Here is a 19039-nt window from a genome sequence, read left to right on the forward strand (position 1 = left end):
GAGCGAGCCCGAGGGCCAGCCGCTCAGCCTCGGGGCAGTGGACGTGGAGGGAGGCAGCCTCGGCTGGGCTGGGGGCCCCGCGGGCCTGGTTATGGAGTCAGCACCGGTGGAGGCCGGCCTCCTCTGCTTTCCTGTTTTGTTATCTTGGAGCAAGGCATTCCTGCTCTCAGAGTCACCCTTGCTTCCTCTGTAAAAGATGGAGATGGGACAAGGGATCAGAAATGTCTTCCCACTGTGAAGTTGTGTTCATCTTCTCTGGTGCCACTGCTCATGGGGCTCAGGTCACACGATGTGGGAGGTCAGTCCCCTCGAAGAGAGGGTTTGCATGCACCTGTGTGGGGGTCTCCCTGGGTTGGGAGGCTGAGGACTAGAGTCCATGGAGCCCTTTAAGGACCAGCTGGGGCTAAGGCCTACTTTTGGCAGCCCAGGCCCCTCGGCAGGCCTGCACCTGCAGAAGGCACCGCAGACACATCGAGGGCTAAGGGGGTCCTCTGGCACTGCGTCCCCCGCTGAAGCCACAGCAGCTTCTGGAAGGGCTTCCCAAGGGGAGGTCCTGCACTGGAGCCACCAGGGGTTGGAAGGAGGAGGTGTGGACAGCAGAAAAGGAAGAGCAACTTAAGGGAGGGAGAGACGGGACAATCCGCCTGAGAGAGGAGACTCCACCACCAGTCACCTGCTTGACCCTCAGTCAGAGCAGTTGTGCGTGGCGCGCTGTGTGTGCTGGAGCTATCCGGCCCAAAGGACCCGTGAAAATCGGTTACAGGGCGCTGGGAGCTTGGCAAGTGCTCTTAGTGGGGGCTCGGAGTTGGGGGGCCGAGTATCGGGGAAGGCAGTAGGTTTTGAAGTCAAACCAGGACCCAAGCCGAGCTGCCACTTGACCTCTCTGAGCCTCAGTTTGCTCATCGGTAAAATGGGGTTAGTGAGGCGGCCTCGCTGCACTGTGTGAAGCTGGAGGTGATAGATGCCATGGCAGCCGCGACCGCAGCGGCCGAATTCTGGGCCGGAGCTTCGGGAAGCGGAGCCGACCGGGGGTGGGGTGGGCGGTGGCACAAGGGGGCGAGGAGAGGCGCCGCTCCCGGCGGGGAAAGGGGGCCCAGACGCACTTGGCGGGGTAGAGGAGGCTGCCCTCTGCCCCCGACCCGGAGGTGCCGCCGCGCGTCTTCCTTTTCGTTCCAGGCGCCCGCCCGGGGTCCTCGGTCCTGGGCTGTCACCTGGACGCACGGGGAGGGGGGCCGGCGCGCCCCGCGGGGCGGAGAGGCGGGACTTGGCGGCGGCTGCGGGCGCGGGCCGGGGGGTGGGGCGAGGGCCGGGGGCGGGGGCCGGCGCCCCGCGGGGAGGCCGGCCACGTGACTCCCGCAGCCCCGGCCGGGCGGCCAGGCGGGGAGCGCCGCGGCGGCCCCAGGAGGTGGCGGCGGGCGCGGGAGCCCGGGCCACGCGGGACTGGCCGTCGGGGGCGCCCATGCCATGGAGAAGCTGGCGGCCGGGCTGGCCGGCCTGCGCTGGAGCATGGGCGCCTTCCCGCTCGACCTCATCGTCAGCCGCTGCCGCCTGCCCACGCTCGCCTGCCTTGGGCCAGGTACCGGGGTGCGGGGGAGGGCGGCGGGGGGTCCGCGGGGAAATCGGGAACTCTCGGGGCAGGTGCTGGGGGAGTGGGGCGGGGGGCGTGAGGATGTGGCCTCTGCCCTTCCGCTCCCGGCGCCGGTCCTGCGCAGCTCCCGGTGCGCCTTCCCTGGAGACCCGGGGCCCGAGAGCCGAGGGTCTGCCGCCTCCTGGATCCTGCGCACGGGCACCGGGACAGAAATCCGGGACAGGCACTGAGGCCCGGCCGGGACAGAGTTTTCCTCTGTCAGCTAGAACCCGGAGCGCGGCGGAGGCCCCGCGCCCGCCCCGTCGTGCATCCCTTTCCCTGCCGCCCTCAGACCCCCGCCCGGGCCGCGCCCCCTCCGTCCCTTTGTCTCCCGCCTCTCACCTCGATCCTCCCTCATCCCTTGGGCCTCCGACTCTGTCTTCCCACCGCCGCCGCCCCCCAGCCCTGCTTGGCCCTTCTTGGGACCCTTCTTGCACCTTCCTGTCGCGTCCTGGGGAGCAGTCTGCGGCCCCAGGCGGGCAGGCCACCTCGGGGAGAGACCCGAATGATTGGCCCTCCCGCCGGGCGTGCCCCCAAGTCCCCGGCCCTCCCCCACATCTTGTCCCACTTCCCAGGGGCCCGGGTGCTCTGCCGATGGGACTGTGCATGGGGGCCCGAAAGGGGACGCCTGGAGGCTGCACGGAGTGAGGGGACCGTTTGGAGGAAGGGGAGCTGCTCGGCTGGAGGAGGGGCGGGAGCCGGGGCTGGCAGCCAGGCCGGGGGTTTTGTGTGTGAGAAGAATAGGGGTTTGGCCCGCGTTGGCACACTCGCTTCCCTGAATGCTAATGGGGCCCGCGGCCACAGGCTACTCTCCTCTTCTTGGGGCCCGCGGCCCCTCCTCCGACCCGCGGCGGCGACGAGTGGGCACAGTGAGTCTCAGTGCGTTTCGCGAGCGCACTGCGTGGCAGCGTCCGTGCCCGGGCCGTCGGACAGAGGGGCTCAGCCGCCCAGCGTCTCGTTCTCCGGGTCGTGGGCGTGTGATCCCGAGACCGTTCCGTGTCAGGATCAAGGCTGTATGTGTCTGCCTGTGAACGGGCTGAGCGGGTCCTGGGTTCTGCCTGGCCACTTCCCACACATTCCCTTGGGCATCTCTCCCTCCTGGGGGTCCTTTCTAAGCTCCCCAGTCTGGGCAGGCCTCTTTTGGACTCCCATGACCCCTCTGGCACCCCTGACTTGAGTCCTGTGCACCCATTGTAATAGCTTATTGTCTTAACTCTGGGCTGCATCCTCCTTGAAGGGACATATACTGCTTAATAAAGATTATGGACTTACTGACCCAGTGGATGAATGCATGGACAACTGGTGATGGTCTAGCTGTGACCATGGAGGCTGTGGCTCTGGTCACCATGACTGTGACTATGTGAACAAAGTGTGTCTTGAAGTCTTAAAGGTCATTGTATGCCTCTGTGTTTGGGAGAGGCCCCTTAGTGGGGCTGTGCGACTGAGTTGTGTCAGTGGGGTGACCAGCTCCTGTCTCACTGGGCCAGGTGGCTGTGCTGGCTCAACGGTTGGGACCATGGCTCTTGGTGTGTACCCTGTGTGGCAGTGGCCCGTGTCCCTGTGGAAGGGTGGGCCGGGGCTTAGGAGAGCTTTCTCTGCCCCAGGAGGGGAGGGGTGGAGGAGGAAGGTTCAGACCCCTCCAACACAGTGGGAGCCAGGCCCGCCCCCAAGCACCTGAACACATCCTCCCCACACACTTCATGGGGCCCTCAGGCATCAGGATAAACCACTTCCCATTTGGTTGGGTGGCAGCAATTTAGTCAGTTGTGTCTGAGAGGGCTGGGAAGGAGGCGTCCCCCACCCCCCCTGCCCACCAGCTGCAGCCAGGAGGCCGCTCCACCGGCTCCCCTGGAAACCGTTGCTGGGATTGGAGCCTCCTGGGCCCAGGCCCCTCCCAACACCTCTGCCCCAGTGCAGCTTCCCCCAGAACTAGGCCCCCCCCAGAAGCCCCCGCCAACCTCATCACTGTGTTCCAGAGACTGGGAGGGTGAAGGGCTGACAAAGGGAGGGCCAAGAAACAGCCTCTCTGCAAGGGGGTAGGGGGTATCTGAGACTTTCCTCCCTCTCCTTTGCGGTCCCCTGAATGTAGGAGTCTCCTGGGGCAATGCGTGTAAAAGGGCTGCCCGTGAGAGAGGCAGGAATCAGCTCCTCCAAGCCCTGTACTTCTTCTGACTCGAGTGATGTATGGTGCTGGGGGGAGCCCTCAGCTGGGACCCACAACGGACAGCCCTGTCTCAGCCCTATCTGTGCCTCCAACACAGATAGGGCTGAGACAGGCCTCCTTGCCTGGCTCAGGCACTGACTTGGGGGCTGAGAACCCTGCTGGTGGTCCTGCGGGCCAGCTCTAGGGTCTGCTGCTCACCCCACCCCCGGCTAGTTTGCTGCTCCCCTCTGGGAGTGCCCAGACACCCTCCACTCAACGTCAAAGGCGGTCTGTTTCCTCGGTTCACATTTCTTCCACCTCCCCATGGGTCTAAGCGCTCCTGGAGGGCAGGGCTGGCGAATCTGCTGGGAGGTGCTCCTCCCCCCGCCCCCGCCGGGGCCCCCCCGCGCAGCCCTGGCCCCGGGACAGCAGGTGAAGAACTCAGGACTACGGCTGGGCTGGTTTGCTGGGGCCCTGTCAGGGGCAGGAACCTGGGCCCTGGGAGACGGGGCATGACTCACAGCCCTGAGGCCACAGCTGGCAAACTGCTTATCCCCTGAGCCTTGCTGACCCGGACAGGCTCATGGGGAGCTGTCCCTAGTCAGGGTCTTAGAGAAGTAGTCAGCCTCCCTACTCTCTGCCCCCTCCTGATGTTCGCTTTACCTTTCCTTCCTCTTCCGCCCTTCGCCTCCCAGGGGAGTATGCTGAGGGTGTCAGTGAGAGAGACATCCTGCTCATTCACTCCTGCCGCCAGTGGACAACAGTGACCGCCCATACCCTGGAGGAGGGCCACTACGTCATCGGACCCAAGATTGACATCCCCCTGCAGTACCCAGGTGTGCCCAGCCAGGAACAGATGACCTTGAGCCACTGGGGGTGGAGGCAGGAGGGTAGGGGGTGGGGCTTGGGAGAAGCTGTCGGTGACCACCCTTTCCTTGGAGCCATAGGGCTGAGCCCAGGGCCTGGTGGGCAGGGGGCAGTTAGGGTTAGGGTCCAGTGGTTTTCATACTGTTCTGGGGAGTCCTGGTTTTCTTGTTGAAAACCTTTGATTCACACTGTCTTTTAATAGATTTTATTTTATTTTTTTAAAAGATTTTATTTATTTATTTGAGAGAGAATGAGAGATAGAGAGCACGAGAGGAAAGAGGGTTAGAGGGAGAAGCAGACTCCCTGCTGAGCAGGGAGCCCGATGTGGGACTCGATCCCAGGACTCCAGGATCATGACCTGAGCCGAAGGCAGTCGCTTAACCAACTGAGCCACCCAGGCGCCCTTTAATAGATTTTAAACAACTGATTTTTTTAAAAAATATCCACACTCTCAAATTGCTACGAGTCAAAGCTTAACCCCAGCGAGAGACCTGGGGTATGTACCGTGAGCTGCCTCATTAAGCCTCCTTGGTACAGACCCTCAAGAAGAACATGGCCAGGATCTTCTCAGTGGCGGGCAACCGAAGCCCTTCAGAAGCAAAGGGATGCTTGGGCTGAGTATCTGGCTGCCTCTGCCCACTGTAATCCTGTTCTTCCCAGTTTTTGTGTTAAATTCGTTTTCATTGATTGACTTTATAAGTGAATGTTAACGTTTTAGACTTTTAAATAAGATTACGCTAATGAACTACTTTTATCTTTTATATATATGATGTTGATCCACATCAGATTTTGTTTGAAGAAAGGATTCTGCTGCTGGAGAGGGAAAGTACAGCCCTTGTATTTTACACATGATAAAACAGAGGGTTTAAGAGGGAAGGGACTTGCCCAGGGTCACACGGCTGGTGAGCAGCAGAGTATGGGCTAGAACCCTGGTGACCCGACTCCTGGGCTTGTGCTTGCTTGCACCACACCAGCAATGCAGGGTCGTCGTCACCTGGGTGGGAAGGATGGGAATCTGGTGGCTCCATCCCAGTGAAGCCCCCATGTGAGCCCACGATCACACAGCTCCTGTGTATTAAACCCATGGCTGCCTTCCAGACACTGAGCTGAGCATTTCATCATTTTATCCCCACGGCCACCCTGTGAGAAAGTCTTATTAAGTCCATTTAACTCACAAAGTGAGGCCCCAGGAGCTCCAGTAGCTTGCCCCTCACCCGCAGCCCTTCCTGAACCAGGGGGGCAGGACTAAGACAAAGGCTTCTGCTCTCTACAACGACCCTGCACCCTGCGAAGTTGGGACCCCCATAGCCCTCACACCCATTTAAAAGATGAGAAAACTCTCTCAGCTGTCTTTCTGACCTGCGGTTCTGTCCTGAGCCCTGAGCCCTTGAGAAAGGCTGCTTAGAAGCTAGAAACTTCCCAGGCTGGGTGTCTATCTGGTGTTCGTCCAGGAAGAGGTCCCAGGTCGTCTTCTTGGGATAAAAAAGCAAAAATTGGAAAAAGCCCTCACTGACAGAAGTGTGACTTTACTCTATTTCGGTTGTGTGATTAAGAATCCGGGAAACCAAGGCACGGAACCTCCTAGGGAAGAGTGAGAGCGGGAGGCTTCTAGCCCTTCCCCTATGTCTTTTGGTGCCCCTGAGTGCATGTGGATGGTGTAGTCATGAGGTGACAGCTGGCCTGTAGGAGAGGCGCATCCCCATCAGCGTCTTTCCAGTGGGTGGCTCGGTGGGGGAGGGGAGGCCAGGCCCCTCAGGAGTAGGAGGGGCGGGGTAAGGAGGAAGCTGAGTGCACAGCCCAGTTCCTCCTAATGAATTAATAATGGAGTGGGCGGGGGCAGTGGCTGCGGACCGGAGGGCCGCGGGGGAGGGGAGTGCAGCCCCGCACCCGGGGAGCCCGGGGGAACCTGGCTGCTCTGAGGCAGCCCGCACCGCCCTGAGTGCGGGGCCGGGTGGCTCTACTCAGCGGCGGCTGGCACTCGGGGCACTAGGCCGTATGCTTCCATTTCACAGATGGGAAAACTGAAGCCTACAGGGAGTAGTTTGCCTAAGGTCACACTGCTGGTTGGTGCCAGAGATGGGATACAACCGGGTCTGTCTGCCCCCAAGTGTGCACATTTACCCATCATTCTTGAGGGAACGGCTGCCGGGGTCGGCTGCTGGGAGGAGGGGGAGAGAAGCAGGGCTGCTTTGGGCTGGACGGGACGCCAGGCAGCACACATGTGTTCTAGGAGGGGAGGGCAGGGAGCAGGGGCAGGCTGGGGGTGGGGTGTGGGCAGGTCCCTGGGCCTGCGAGGGTCTCAGACCGGGTGAAGGCAGGAGAAGAAGCTGCAGGGGGGAGTAAAGGCTTCCAGGGGCTAGCGCCTCACTCCCGGGAGGGCTCCCTTCCTTCCTTCCTCCTGCAGTAATGACCGGTGCTGGGCTCAGGCTGCGGCCGAGGGGGTGGTGCTGGCTACCATGGTTACATCGATCCCCGGGCCACATCCTGCCCCGGCTGCAGCCGTGACTTGGCTCCGGCTCTCCCCACAGGGGGCGGCGGGCCTTTCGCCCCGCATGGCTGCTTGGGGTGGGGGGGGGTTTGGGGGCGGTTGGACACCGGGTGAGGGAGGGGCAGCGCTCCCGGTGGGAAGGTAGCCGAGGTGCAAGTCCTGCCACCCGACCCCCAGACGGCTGTTCCCTGCCGGGCCCCTCCCCGCGGCATCCCTGCTGCCCTCAAGGGCTGAGGCACATCTTAAAGGGTCTCAGAGTGGTGGGGGCAGGACTCCCTCCCCAGCTTTCTCCGGGGCACTTGCCCTTCTCTTTCTCCGATCTCACTTCTTTCCTGCTTCTAGATGCTCACGGACTCTGTCCTTGGCCCTTCGTGCTTCCTTCCCAGCCCTGGGGAGGCCCGGTGGGGGGTCCTCAGTCTGGGATTCTGGCTGGGTTTTGGGGAATCCAGGACCCCCCACACTGTATACAAAATGGTGTTTGTGTTCATGCCAGGAGTTCGCTGTGGGCATTTTTCTGGGAAGACGGTTCCCAGAGTGTTAAGATCTTCTGTTCTTCTTTCCTTGAGCCATCTTCCCTGCCCTAAGGAAGACTCCACCTGTGGGTGGGTGACCTTCAGTCTGAACTTCTGACTAGGCATCCCCAAGCCCTGCCCCCGAGTGCTCACCCCCCAGGAGCACCCCCTCCTGGCCTCCCACCCCCTCAGTTGGCCTCCTCAGGACTGGCTCCAGCCCCACAGCATGTTACTTCCGGGTCCCCAGTTTCGCTTAGCAGCTTTGCCAGCTCCATTTTTTTTTTTTTTTGGTCTCCTTTTTTTCTTTCTTGTAGTTTCAAGTTTTTATTTAAATCCCAGTTAACGTACAGTGTAATATTGATTTCAGGTGTGGGATTCATCACTTACATATACCCCCTGGTGCTCATCACAAGTGCCCTCCTTAATCCCCATCACCCATGTGGCCCACCCCCTGCCCACCTCCCTCTAGCAACGCTGTTTGTTGTCTAGCATAAAGAGTCTGTTTTGCCAGCTCTATTCCTGCCGGGGCTGGTGGCCCGAGTCCTCTCCTCCCCTGCCTACTCCTCATCTGCCACCCCAGTCTTCCCTCCACGTACCCCTTGGTCTGCTCGATTTCGCTCTTCCCCCAACCACCGTCCCGGCTCTGCTGCACAACAGTCCCTGGCCGATTGACCTGACCGGCCGGCCGCCCGCCCCCACTTTCTTTACAGAGCTCAACTTGGATCTTGGCATTTCCTTGCTCAAAACACACTGCAATTGCTTTCATTTCTTTTTATTTTCTCTTTCTTTTTTTTTTTTTTTTTTGGCGGGGGGGGGTCGGATGACCCTTTATTGAAATACTTTCCTTTTTGGTTCTTAACTAGTGGGGCATTCTGCTGCACCACTGTTGATGCTGTCTATGAGGTCACGAAGGTGACAGCCATCAACCTTGCGGCCTACAGACTGGGCAGTCCCCAGGATCTCTTGAATGGTTCCAGAGAGTTCTCTAGCTAACGATGCGTGCCACTTCTGTGGGGCAGTGTTGACAAGCTCCTGAAAAGTGATGTTTCCACTGTGATTCAGGTCTTTCTGCTTCTTTCTGTCTCTTGGCGGTTCATTGAGGGCTTTGATGATCAGAGCAGAGGGCAGAAGGTACCAGTTCAATCTGGGCCTGTCTTGAATGGTCAGTGTCACTGTCCACCTCAGACCCTTGCAATCACCACTGGTCCGGGCGATGTCCTCACTCACCTTGTTTGGAGACAGACCCAGGGGGCCAATCTTGGAGGCTCAGCAGACGTGGCCCCAGCTTTCAGGTATAAGACTTTGATCTCATTGGGATTGAACTTAGGAGAAAAAAGCCGAACGCTCATTTCTTCCTGAGTAGAATCCTTCTGCCTTAGTCTGGCGTTCAGAGCCTTTCATCACCCGAATGCTACTTGCCCGGCTATCGTCCCCTTCCTCAGGTCCTGGGCACAGGCCCTGCCCTATCGGGCCCGGGGCCGGCACTCTGCTCTCCTGACTCTGGTTCGCACCAGTTCTTCCATGTGGGACGGTCTGTTCCGTAAAACTCTTCTTATTCTCAGGACCCCGTCAGGCTGCCAGGCAGGTTCCCACTCACTTCGTGGTCCTCTGGCTCTCGGTCCCGGGTCCCCACCTGCCGGTACTAGGTGCTCACCGTCACACCCACTCTGTCCGAGTCCCGGGGTTTGCACCCTCTGTCAGGTCTAGCCCAACATCTGGCACACACAGGGTGCTCCATAACTGTGGAAGGAATAAATGCGTGGACCATGACTGCAGCAACCGCCAGGAAGGCTGTGGAAGCTAAGGAGCCCCCTTGTCTCGTCCTGGCCCATTGTCCTCTCACCTAAGATTCCCCTCTGTCCGTGGAAGGCCTGAGAAGGGGTATCCGTCCAGATGTCTGGGATTTTCGCAGCCTGTCTTTGTGCTCTTGTAGGTGGGCACATTACACGTGTGTGGCCAGTGAGGTAAGACCGTTTACACAAGGGTGTCAGCTTCATGGATTAGCCTCCTTCTTTGAAAGTCCGTGTCTGCTGGGGGTATCCGCTGAGCCAGCCAAAACAGCCCTAGACAGCAGGCTTGGAAGGCCGCCTCTGAGGGATTTTGCTGGGCTCTGGTCAGAGGTCTCTGGGACGGTGCAGCTGGATGTTGGGCCAGGGCAGGGTCTGGGAACAGAGCTGGAGTCTGAGCAGCTCTCCTGGGGCCTCCGAGGCCTAGGGCTGAGCCCCTGGCCTGCCCATTGCATCGGTATGGATCAGCCACCCAAGGTCGACGTGTTGAATGCCAGATCCAGACAGGGCCCCAAGGCCCCTGCTCCAGCACCCTCAGATGAGGACCCAGAGAGGGGAAAGGACTTGTCTAGGGTCACAGCAAGTCAGAGTGGGGCTGGGACAAAGCTAGGAGCCTGCATCTCCTGTGCCGCACTGATGCTTGGTTAGAGGCCAGCTCTGTGTGCAAATGTTCAGCTGCCTCTTTGCACTTGGATTTCTCTGGGCAGGCAGCTGCTAACCTCCTCACCCACCCACAAGCTCTCCGTGCTTGGTCTGTGCTCACCTTTGCCCTTGAGCCAGCTGACCAGCCCCTTCCACCTCCTGTGGGGGCAAACCTGCCTTTCTGCCTGCCGGAGTTCCAGCAGGCCTGGCTGAGGTGAGGGTAGCAGGAAGTAGGGACTAGCAGGCAGGCCTGCCCTAGCAGCCTGTATTTCTCCTTTGTAGGGAAGTTCAAGCTCCTGGAGCAGGCCCGGGATGTGCAGGAGCCAGTGAGGTACTTCAGCAGCGTGGAGGAGGTGGCCAGCGTCTTCCCTGACCGCATCTTTGTGATGGAAGCCATCACCTTCAGTGTCAAGGTCAGTCCTTGCCACACCAGGCAGGATGCCCCATCGCTGGTTGGAGGGTTGTCAGTGTGGCTCCTGGCAGCAGCTCAACAGCATTTGGCACGATTGGGCCATATCAGAAGAGCTACGTGTATGACCCACTGGCCTGCAGAACTTTCTGGAAAGGTGGTGAGGCAGGAGTAAGTGTGGAGCATCGTGCCCTGACTTGGAGGCCTTCAGGGCAGCCTGTCCTAGCGTCGGCTGGTGTAGGGGTAGTTGTTGGGGTACACAATACCAACAGGCCCCACTTGTGTACAGATTGCTCTTTACTATTTACAAACCCTTATCCATCAATTCATTTCTCTGCACAGTAGCCTTGTTGAGTGGGTGGAGCATTATTCCTGCCCAAATTGTAAAGATAACGATAATAAAATTGTCATTTATTGGGTATTTTCAAAGTAGGTCGCTGTACATACAGCACTTCTTCCAAGTAAGAGTTATTACATGAGGCAGCTAGGCCCCAGAGTAGGCTCATTTAAGGTTGCACAGCTGCCATGTGGCCTCTCCAGGAGGGAAGGTGGGTCCCCGACCCCCCAGTCCAGTGGCCTCGATCGGGTTTCAGCCCGGGGAACAACCCCCCCCCACCCCGGGAGCCTCAAAGGGCGGCTTTCCCTGGGGCTCTGGCTAAGGCCTCGCCGTGTTTCTGGGACTCTGCAGGTGGTGTCGGGCGAATTCAGCGAGGACAGCGAGGTGTACAACTTCACGCTGCACGCGGGCGACGAGCTCACTCTCATGGGCCAGGCGGAGATCCTGTGCGCTAAGACCACCAAGGAGCGCTCGCGCTTCACCACGCTGCTGCGCAAGCTGGGCCGGGCCGGGGCGCTGGCCGGGGTGGGCGGCGGCGGACCCGGGGGCGCGGGGGCCGCGAGCGGCGGCGGCGGCAGGCCCATCAAGGGCAAGATGCCCTGCCTCATCTGCATGAACCACCGCACCAACGAGAGCCTGAGCCTGCCCTTCCAGTGCCAGGGCCGCTTCAGCACGCGCAGCCCGCTGGAGCTGCAGATGCAGGAGGGCGAGCACACGGTGCGCGCCATCATCGAGCGTGTGCGGCTCCCGGTGAACGTGCTGGTGCCCAGCCGGCCGCCGCGCAACCCCTACGACCTGCACCCGGTGCGGGAGGGCCACTGCTACAAGCTGGTCAGCATCATCTCCAAGACCGTGGTGCTGGGGCTGGCGCTGCGCCGCGAGGGCCCGGCGCCGCTGCACTTTCTGCTGCTCACCGACACGCCGCGCTTCGCGCTGCCGCAGGGCCTTTTGGCCGGGGACCCGCGCGTGGAGCGCCTGGTGCGCGATAGCGCCTCCTACTGCCGCGAGCGCTTCGACCCCGACGAGTACTCCACGGCCGTGCGCGAGGCCCCCGCCGAGCTGGCCGACGACTGCGCCAGCCCGCGCCGCGCGCGCCTCTGCCTGCCCGCGCCCCCGCGCGCCCCCCCCCGCGCCCCCGGCCCACCCGGCGACGGCGACCAGGAGTACATGAGCCCGGACTGGGCCGGCGCCCCCGAGCCCGCCGCGCCGCCCGCCGAGATCCCCTACGAGGAGCTGTGGACGCACCAGGCGGCCGACGGCCTCGCCGAGGGCCGGGCTCGGCCGCCGCCCGGGCCCGACCTCATCTCCTTCGGGGCCGCTGGGCCGCCCCGCCTGGAGCCCGAGGCCCCGCCGCCTCCTGTCCCTCCCAAGTCCGAGGCGGTGGGTGGCTGCGACGGAGGTGGGAAGGGTGGGGAGGCAGGGAGCCGAGCTGGGGGCTCTCTCTACTCCAGGGAGGGAGGTGGCCAGCCAGATGCCAGTTCTCTTGAGCCCCGGGCTCCAGCCCCTGGAGTGTGGGACTGGGGCGGGGGGGGGGGGGGACGGGGGGGGAAGGGGAGAACAAGGGGAAAGACGACACAGGAGCGTATTTGTAGTGAGGGATACTAGAGACAGTGGTGCTAGGAGTTTTGGAGACAAAGATGCTAGTAGGTCTCCAGCTTGAGAGAATTTGGGATGAGCCCTGAAGGCCCCACAGGAGCCCTTTAAGTTGTCCCGTGAAAAGAAGGTCCCATGATGGAGTAAGTTTAGAAAAATGTAGTGGAGGATTCCTAGCTCACCCCCTCCTCACTTCGGAGCCATAGAACTTTGGTTTATTAAAAGCTCTGAGAAGTCCTGCCCTAAGGAACCCTATTTATACCTAACACAGAATTTCCCAACCATACTTGTCCACAGAAATAGACTCTAGCTTTTAATATCCCAGGGAGTCCACTCTGAGTATTCGACCTATAAAGAAGGGATCCAGATGGCAGATACTTGTCCTTCCCTTTCTCTCCCTGTCACACCACTTTCCTTTTCCTTGAGGAGGGACTAGGTTGACTATCTATTTGAGTCTACTTCTGTATTCTCTTACCTTCATGACGGATTTCCAGGGCCGTGGGAGATGGTGTATGTGGGCTCTCAGAGTGGCTGGAGAGACTAGAAGGGGTGGGGTGGGTGAGTAGTTGGAGGTAAGGCAAAGCGTCAGGCCCAGACACCCTCCTTGCCCAGCTGCTTGGGAAAGGGAAGGTACGGAGTGTCCACTGCTTGGGGACAGGGCGTGGAGTCATGGCGCTCTGCTTGCAGGTGAAGGAGGAGTGCCGCCTGCTCAATGCCCCCCCCGTGCCTCCCCGGGGTGGCAATGGCAGCGGCCGGCTCTCGGGCAGCCCCCCGGTGCCCCCACGCTTCCCCAAGCTGCAGCCCGGCCGCTCACCTAGCTCCAGCCTCCCCTACTACTCGTCTGGCCTTCAGGACGGGTGAGCCCCTGCCTGCTCTTGGTGCTGGGTCCTCCTGCGGGGGACTGAGGAGGGGAAGGGCGGGGAGAGGGGGGCCGGTGCTGAGGGAGAGGAAGAGTCCAGGCCTGTGGTGCAGAGCGGGCAGGTTCTCGAGGGTGCGGGGGGCTGGGGCCCACGGCTTTGCTTTCCACCTTCCTGGTCCACCTTGTTCCTAAGTGCTGACGATTGGATGGGAACACTGCTCAGGTTCCCTTCAGGCTGGGATGGGCCGCAGGATGGACTGTTCCTTGCTCTATTAAAATTTTTATGTAATGCAGTTAAGTTTAACTTTTCCTGGGGTGGGAAAGGCTGGAAGACAGACCAGGGCAGTCCCAGGGGGTCTTGGGCCTTGGGGGCTGGGGTGCGAGCGGGTAGTGCTGAGGTCCCAGTGGCCGTCTCTGGCCTGGCAGAGCGGTTTGCTGTGTCCTGCATGTGAGCCTGTGGCGTTTCCCTCTTGCACTGGCTGACCCTTCCGTGTGTGTGTCTCTGCCCACAGGACAGGGTCTCGCAGTGGCAGTGGCTCTCCGTCACCGGACGCCTACTCCCTTTATTGCTACCCATGCACCTGGGGAGACTGCAAGGCGGGCGAGTCCTCCAGCCGCCCACCCCCGGGACCCCTGCCCTCGACCACGCAGCCCAGCCAGGCCGCCCGGGCCCTTGCAGAGCCCCTGAGCGGTCGGGCCACCTCCCTCTTGGGAGCGGACACCCCCGTCAAGGCCTACCACAGCTGCCCGCCTCTATTCAAGCCCTCTCACCCCCAGAAACGCTTTGCTCCATTCGGAGCTCTCAACCCCTTTTCGGGGCCTGCCTACGCCTCCGGCCCTTCAGCGGCCTCCTCTTCTGGGCCCACCACCAGCTCGGGTCCCCTGGCTACCTCCAGCCCTGCTTTTCCTCCAGGCCCGGGCTCAGCAGGCCAGCCCTACTCAGCTGCGCCCGCCTCGTGTCCCACCTCCTCCTCCCCCCCCTCTGAGTGGCGGGAACCAGCCCTGGAGCCCTTTGATCCCTTTGAGCTGGGCCAGGGCAGTTCTCCAGAGCCCGAGCTGCTCCGCTGTCAGGAGCCCAGAGCTGTGGGGGCACCCTGCCTCTCGCCACTTGGACCCAAGGCCTTTGAACCGGAAGGTTTGGTGCTGCGGCAGGTCCCCACCCCTCTGTCACCGGTGGCCCTGCAGGGGCCCGAGGCAGGCGGAGCACGGCTCCTTCTCACCCAAGGGCGCTTGGAAGGGCCTCCTGCCAGTCCCCGGGAGGGGGCGGCAGGCTGGGGAGGCCGGGATGCCTCCTCCTGGCAGCCCCCTGCTGACCTGTCTGCGCTCTCCCTGGAAGAAGTCTCTCGAAGTCTGCGTTTCATCGGGCTCTCAGAGGATGTGGTGAGCTGCTTTGCCCGAGAACGCATTGACGGCAGCATCTTTGTGCAACTCAGTGAGGACATCCTGGCGGATGACTTCCACCTCACCAAGCTGCAGGTCAAGAAGATCATGCAGTTCATCAAAGGCTGGCGGCCCAAGATCTGAGGTTCCCAGCTTGTAGCTGCACAGCGGGAATGCTGACGCGGAGGCCGCGGGGGTTAGCCCCCGGGTCTGCTGGGGCGGGGGGGGGCAGCGCGCCCAGAGTGAGAATCTGTGCCCAGACTGAGGCAGCCAGGCAGCCCCTCCGAGTGAATCCAGGGGAGACACACTTGGAAATGGGGACGTCTGGCATCTGTGCCAAGTGAGTGGGGAGGGCGCTGGAGGCACCAGTGCGCACCTGGACCTGGGGACACGTTACTGTGATTCCCACGGTGGGGGAGGGGGTGTTCATCATCCCGTCCTGATGCAGAGCTTCACAGACATCTGGCACTTCTCAAGCTTGTAGGTTCCGGTTAGAGACAAGGGAAGAAGGTCCGTAATTTAAGCACAAACTCCCCAAGTGCCCCCGCCCTCCTCTTGTGCTCTGTGGGCTTTTGGCCTTAGCTGCCCCAGAGTCTGGGGGCCGTTTCTGCATGTCTGGGAGGCCCTTCCTTTCCCCTTCTATGAATTCGGGCCCTGGCCGGGCTGCTCAAGGACAAGCCGGGTTGGTGGGTGAGGACTTCGGCGGGGCGGGGGGGGGGGGGGGGGGGCGGGAAGCCCAGCTCTGCTGCTGCCCTGCTCGTCTAGTTAGGGAGGCGGATGTTCCCCTGCCGTCGCCAGTGCCCGGGCTTCTGCCTCCCGTCCTGCCGGGTGGGCTCCGGTCTGAGAAGATCCTCACTCCGTGGAAGAGCAGGTAGATTGCGGTCAGCTGCTCCTGGATTCTGGAGGCAAGTGGCCTTCACTCACTTCCGCCCGTCTCCTGCCCCCTTCACTGGATTCTGGCAAACACATGCTGGCCTTCTCTGGTTTTCTGCCACCGGCACAGGTGGGTTGGGTGGGAAAGAGAAAGCACCGTGGTTTGGGAAGACGGGCTTTCTCCCGGCTCCTGGAGCTCAGGCCTCCTGCGCGTGTTCGTACGCCTCCTGTCAGGTCTCCGGGGCCTGGCTGGTGGGCACCTGGAGCAGGCTGGCCACTGTGGCCAACCACCCACCTGCCTGGAGCCGCACCAGCTCCCCTCATGCCACTGGCAGCAAGGCCCCAGACCAACCAGCCTTCTCTTCCGCCTTACCTAGCCTACCTAGATATTTATTTCCTCTGTTTTTCTCTTAAGTGTAGTGAAGCCATGCTGGTGCTCGAACCCCGAGCAGATGCCTCTGGCTTCAGGGGAAGGGGAGTCAGGAAGTCGAGCACACACACTGTGAGGCTGAAGCATTGGGTTTCCTTGACGATCACTCTCTGAATCCTCAAGGATGCGTGAAATAAATGCTAGAGCACTGAACAGTAGTGGGGGTGCGACTCTGGGCATCGATACTCTTCCTCTGGAGGGCCCTGGGGCCTGACAGGTACAAGGTGTAGGCCTCCGGGGAAGGGGAGGACTTTGGAATGGGGTGTGCCTGCGGCCCACTCCTGGGTTCCCTTCTGAAAGCCCCTCCTCAGCCCCTACCCTACAAGAACCTTCCAACTCCCACCACCGTTTCGCCCTAATTCCTACCTTCTAGTGCTGCTGAGTAGAAAGCTCCATGTCACCAGCCAGGGCCGTTTAAGTTCCTGCACTGACCAAATGCCTGCCTGAGGCTCTCCCAAAGCCCCCATTTAGAAGCCCGTTCCTGGCTCTGGTGAGATCTGTTCTCTACTTTCTACTGGGGTCATCTGAAAATCGCAGTGCACAGATGCTTTGGTTTTAGAGTCTGGCTTTGCAGCAACCGTGAGTAATGCAGGGAGCCAGCGCGACGCACTCTGCCTGCGGGAACTTATGGTTCTGCACACGTGCAGTGTGGGCCCCTCCGCCGACCCGGGCAGGAGCCCCGAGGTTGTTCACACATACTGGGAGTTGCTGCTACCAGGATAGGAGCGGAGGGACTCTCCAGCCCCGAGGGCACTGGAAGGGCGGACAGGAGGCTCTGGAGCGCTGTGGCGCCGGTGGGTTGAATGGCTCAGCATTCCTTGAATGGCTTACTGCGGGGTCTCTGATGATCCATCCATCCTTCCATGCTCTGGGGCAGCCAAGACAGGATCTATTGACCAGGAAAATATTCTCTCCTCTGCTTCACTCCAATGTTAACATCCTGAGAACATGTGGGTCCCATCATAAAAAGAACTGGGTGCCATTGTGCTACAAGGCATTAGTCTGGGGAAAGAAGTCTCTTAAAACCTGGCCTCCAAGCCTGTGGCACTTGACCTGCTCTGGCCAGTCAGGCCTCTCCCCCATGGCAAGCAGAAGCCTGCCAGAGTGTGTCAATACGACCAGATTTCGAAGGCTTTAGCACGTCAAGTCCCCCTTTATCGTCACAGTCTCTCTCTCAAGGTGCTGCCTAGAACTCTCCCAACACATTCACAGCCCAAAAGCCCAAGGCTTTATTCTGGCTCCTTGAAGGGAGGGGTTTAAAGCAGGAGGGCAAAGACAGAAGAAAAAGGAGCAGGCAGGCAGAGAGGCTGTTAGAGTTTGGTTTTTATTGTTATCACGTACGTGGCTGGGTGCAGAACTGCCCGGGCCACCACTAGCCACCACCGGCCCTGGTGGAGCAGGCAGCAAGATGGCTCTGGAGACACCGGCACTCAGGGTGTCAGGACTTATGGGTTCCTCCTAAAATGAAGTGCAAACTCATTCACAGCCAGACTCCACCAGGAGGGAGAGACTGTCCTAACTGAAGGCACTTTAGTCAGGGTGCACACCCAGTGCCAGAGTTTGTTTGCCTTCTGGTTCCTCTGACACGTCTAGATGCCCCTCTGCCAGAGAACCAGCGCCGCTGGCTGGGCGGGGGCCTGCTCACTGGCAGAACTTCCTGTTCGGGCTGTTAGCGTGGTCGATGAGCAGTTGGCACGGGGTGAACTGTTTTCCGTAGACGGCCTCATACTTCCTGAGCCGGTCCACTACCTTTTGAGCACCGTGCAGATCCACGAAGCGGAAGGGCCCTGGAAGGAAGAACAAGAGATGACAAAACGAGCTCTGGGATAAAACAAGCTACCTTCCCAACTTGCAAGACCAACCTCCAAGACATGGGGGAAAGCCGAGCCCGAAGACAGCTCCGATGTCTCCCTCTGCTGGTGTGGCCAAGATCCCTTCCTGCAGGCACAGGACGGCCTCATTCACGAATCTGGTCAGCAGGCGGTACTGGATGTCTTCATCAGAGGAGCTGCCAACAGGGAGACACATTCGGGTAGCTGACGTGTCACAGAGCCAGGATGCAGATGCGGGGATGGATGAGGGCTGGTGCTGCCGCTGCTCTGAGGGCCAGCCCACACAGAACTTGCACTGTGTAGAGAAGGGGCCACTGGGAGGCCAGCCTTGCTCCTCGAAAGATGGCTCAGAGCTTCCTGCCCTAACTAACCAGAGACTGGCGCCCACTCTGCAGGGCTGGGCAGACTAGACGGAATCTCTTGCCACCATCAGCTGTCAGTTACGAATGATAAAGAGGGTTTGGGGTGGGGGTGAAGGGGCCTAGGATGACAGTTTTTCTAGGTGCTCGCCAGACCTTCCGAGGAGAGGCTGGAGCAGGGGTCTTCCCAAGGCTCAGCTACAGTCCTTACCCTGATGCCGGCAGAACACGAGATGGCATGTGGAAGGGCAAAAGTATTCTGGTCAGGTAAGGGGATTATCACAGGGAAGATGGAAGAGGGCTGAGAAGCTCTGGGCTGAAGAGAAACAGCTTTCCACACTATCAGCTACTAAAGTTAACTCACACGTCAGACTTTGGGGGCACCTTCAGACTTGCCAAAATACCGTCCATGTCAGAATTCACATTCTTATTCTTCACACCCTCCTGGTAGATATAAAAGCCCTTCCCAGACTTGCGACCTAAAAGAAGCCAGAAAAGGGAGAATTACCAAATCTCAGAGACTGGGCCTGCGAATTCTCTTCTCTTCTTATCTGCTGTAAAGCCCCAGCCTCTCAAACTGTATTCCTGAATGTGTCTGTCTAGCTAACCCTAGAAATTTAGTGTGTATTTGTCTGCAGAGTTGGCAAAGAAGGAAAAATGATCTTGTGTTTCTTGGGGCTTGAAAATCTGTGTATGTGGATGGGAAAGGCCATCTGGGTGAGCTTTAATGTCCAGATATGCAACACCAGGACCTAGTATATGCCCTGGTCCTGGGGTTGATTCTGCTGCTCCTTCGCCGAGAGAGAAAGCCACCTCTGGTGGGCCTCAACCATATTCTCTGTGTTCAGAGGCCTTACTTTCTCCACATAGGTGGCCAGGCAGCATGGTAAAGTCTGGGTGC

The 19039-nt window shown here is 60.2% G+C and overlaps 2 protein-coding genes across 2 annotated transcripts in view; one reads left to right on the forward strand and one right to left on the reverse strand.

The window, feature by feature from the left end:
* The first annotated feature begins 1464 nt into the window (after positions 1-1464).
* On the forward strand, positions 1465-14788 carry GAREM2 (GRB2 associated regulator of MAPK1 subtype 2). The gene is made up of 6 exons (XM_028099310.1): positions 1465-1576; positions 4466-4606; positions 10349-10479; positions 11164-12192; positions 13093-13262; positions 13777-14788. Exons 1-6 carry the CDS (start codon positions 1465-1467, stop codon positions 14786-14788), a joined length of 2595 nt encoding a protein of 864 aa, XP_027955111.1.
* A 2464-nt stretch (positions 14789-17252) lies between these two features.
* Positions 17253-19039, reverse strand: part of HADHA (hydroxyacyl-CoA dehydrogenase trifunctional multienzyme complex subunit alpha) — a 49315-nt gene continuing 47528 nt past the window's right edge. Inside the window, exons 18-20 of the mRNA XM_028099387.2 lie at positions 18503-18617; positions 17810-17955; positions 17253-17734 (exon numbers count right to left, since the gene is read on the reverse strand). Coding sequence (XP_027955188.1) covers positions 17589-17734; positions 17810-17955; positions 18503-18617 — 407 coding nt within the window. The 3' untranslated portion in view covers positions 17253-17588. The remainder of the gene's footprint in view (positions 17735-17809; positions 17956-18502; positions 18618-19039) is intronic.

This window comes from Eumetopias jubatus, unplaced genomic scaffold (genome assembly GCF_037043125.1).
Source record: "Eumetopias jubatus isolate StellerSeaLion01/CBP00866 unplaced genomic scaffold, mEumJub1_p1.0 scaffold_9, whole genome shotgun sequence".
Taxonomy (NCBI): Eukaryota; Metazoa; Chordata; class Mammalia; order Carnivora; family Otariidae; genus Eumetopias; species Eumetopias jubatus.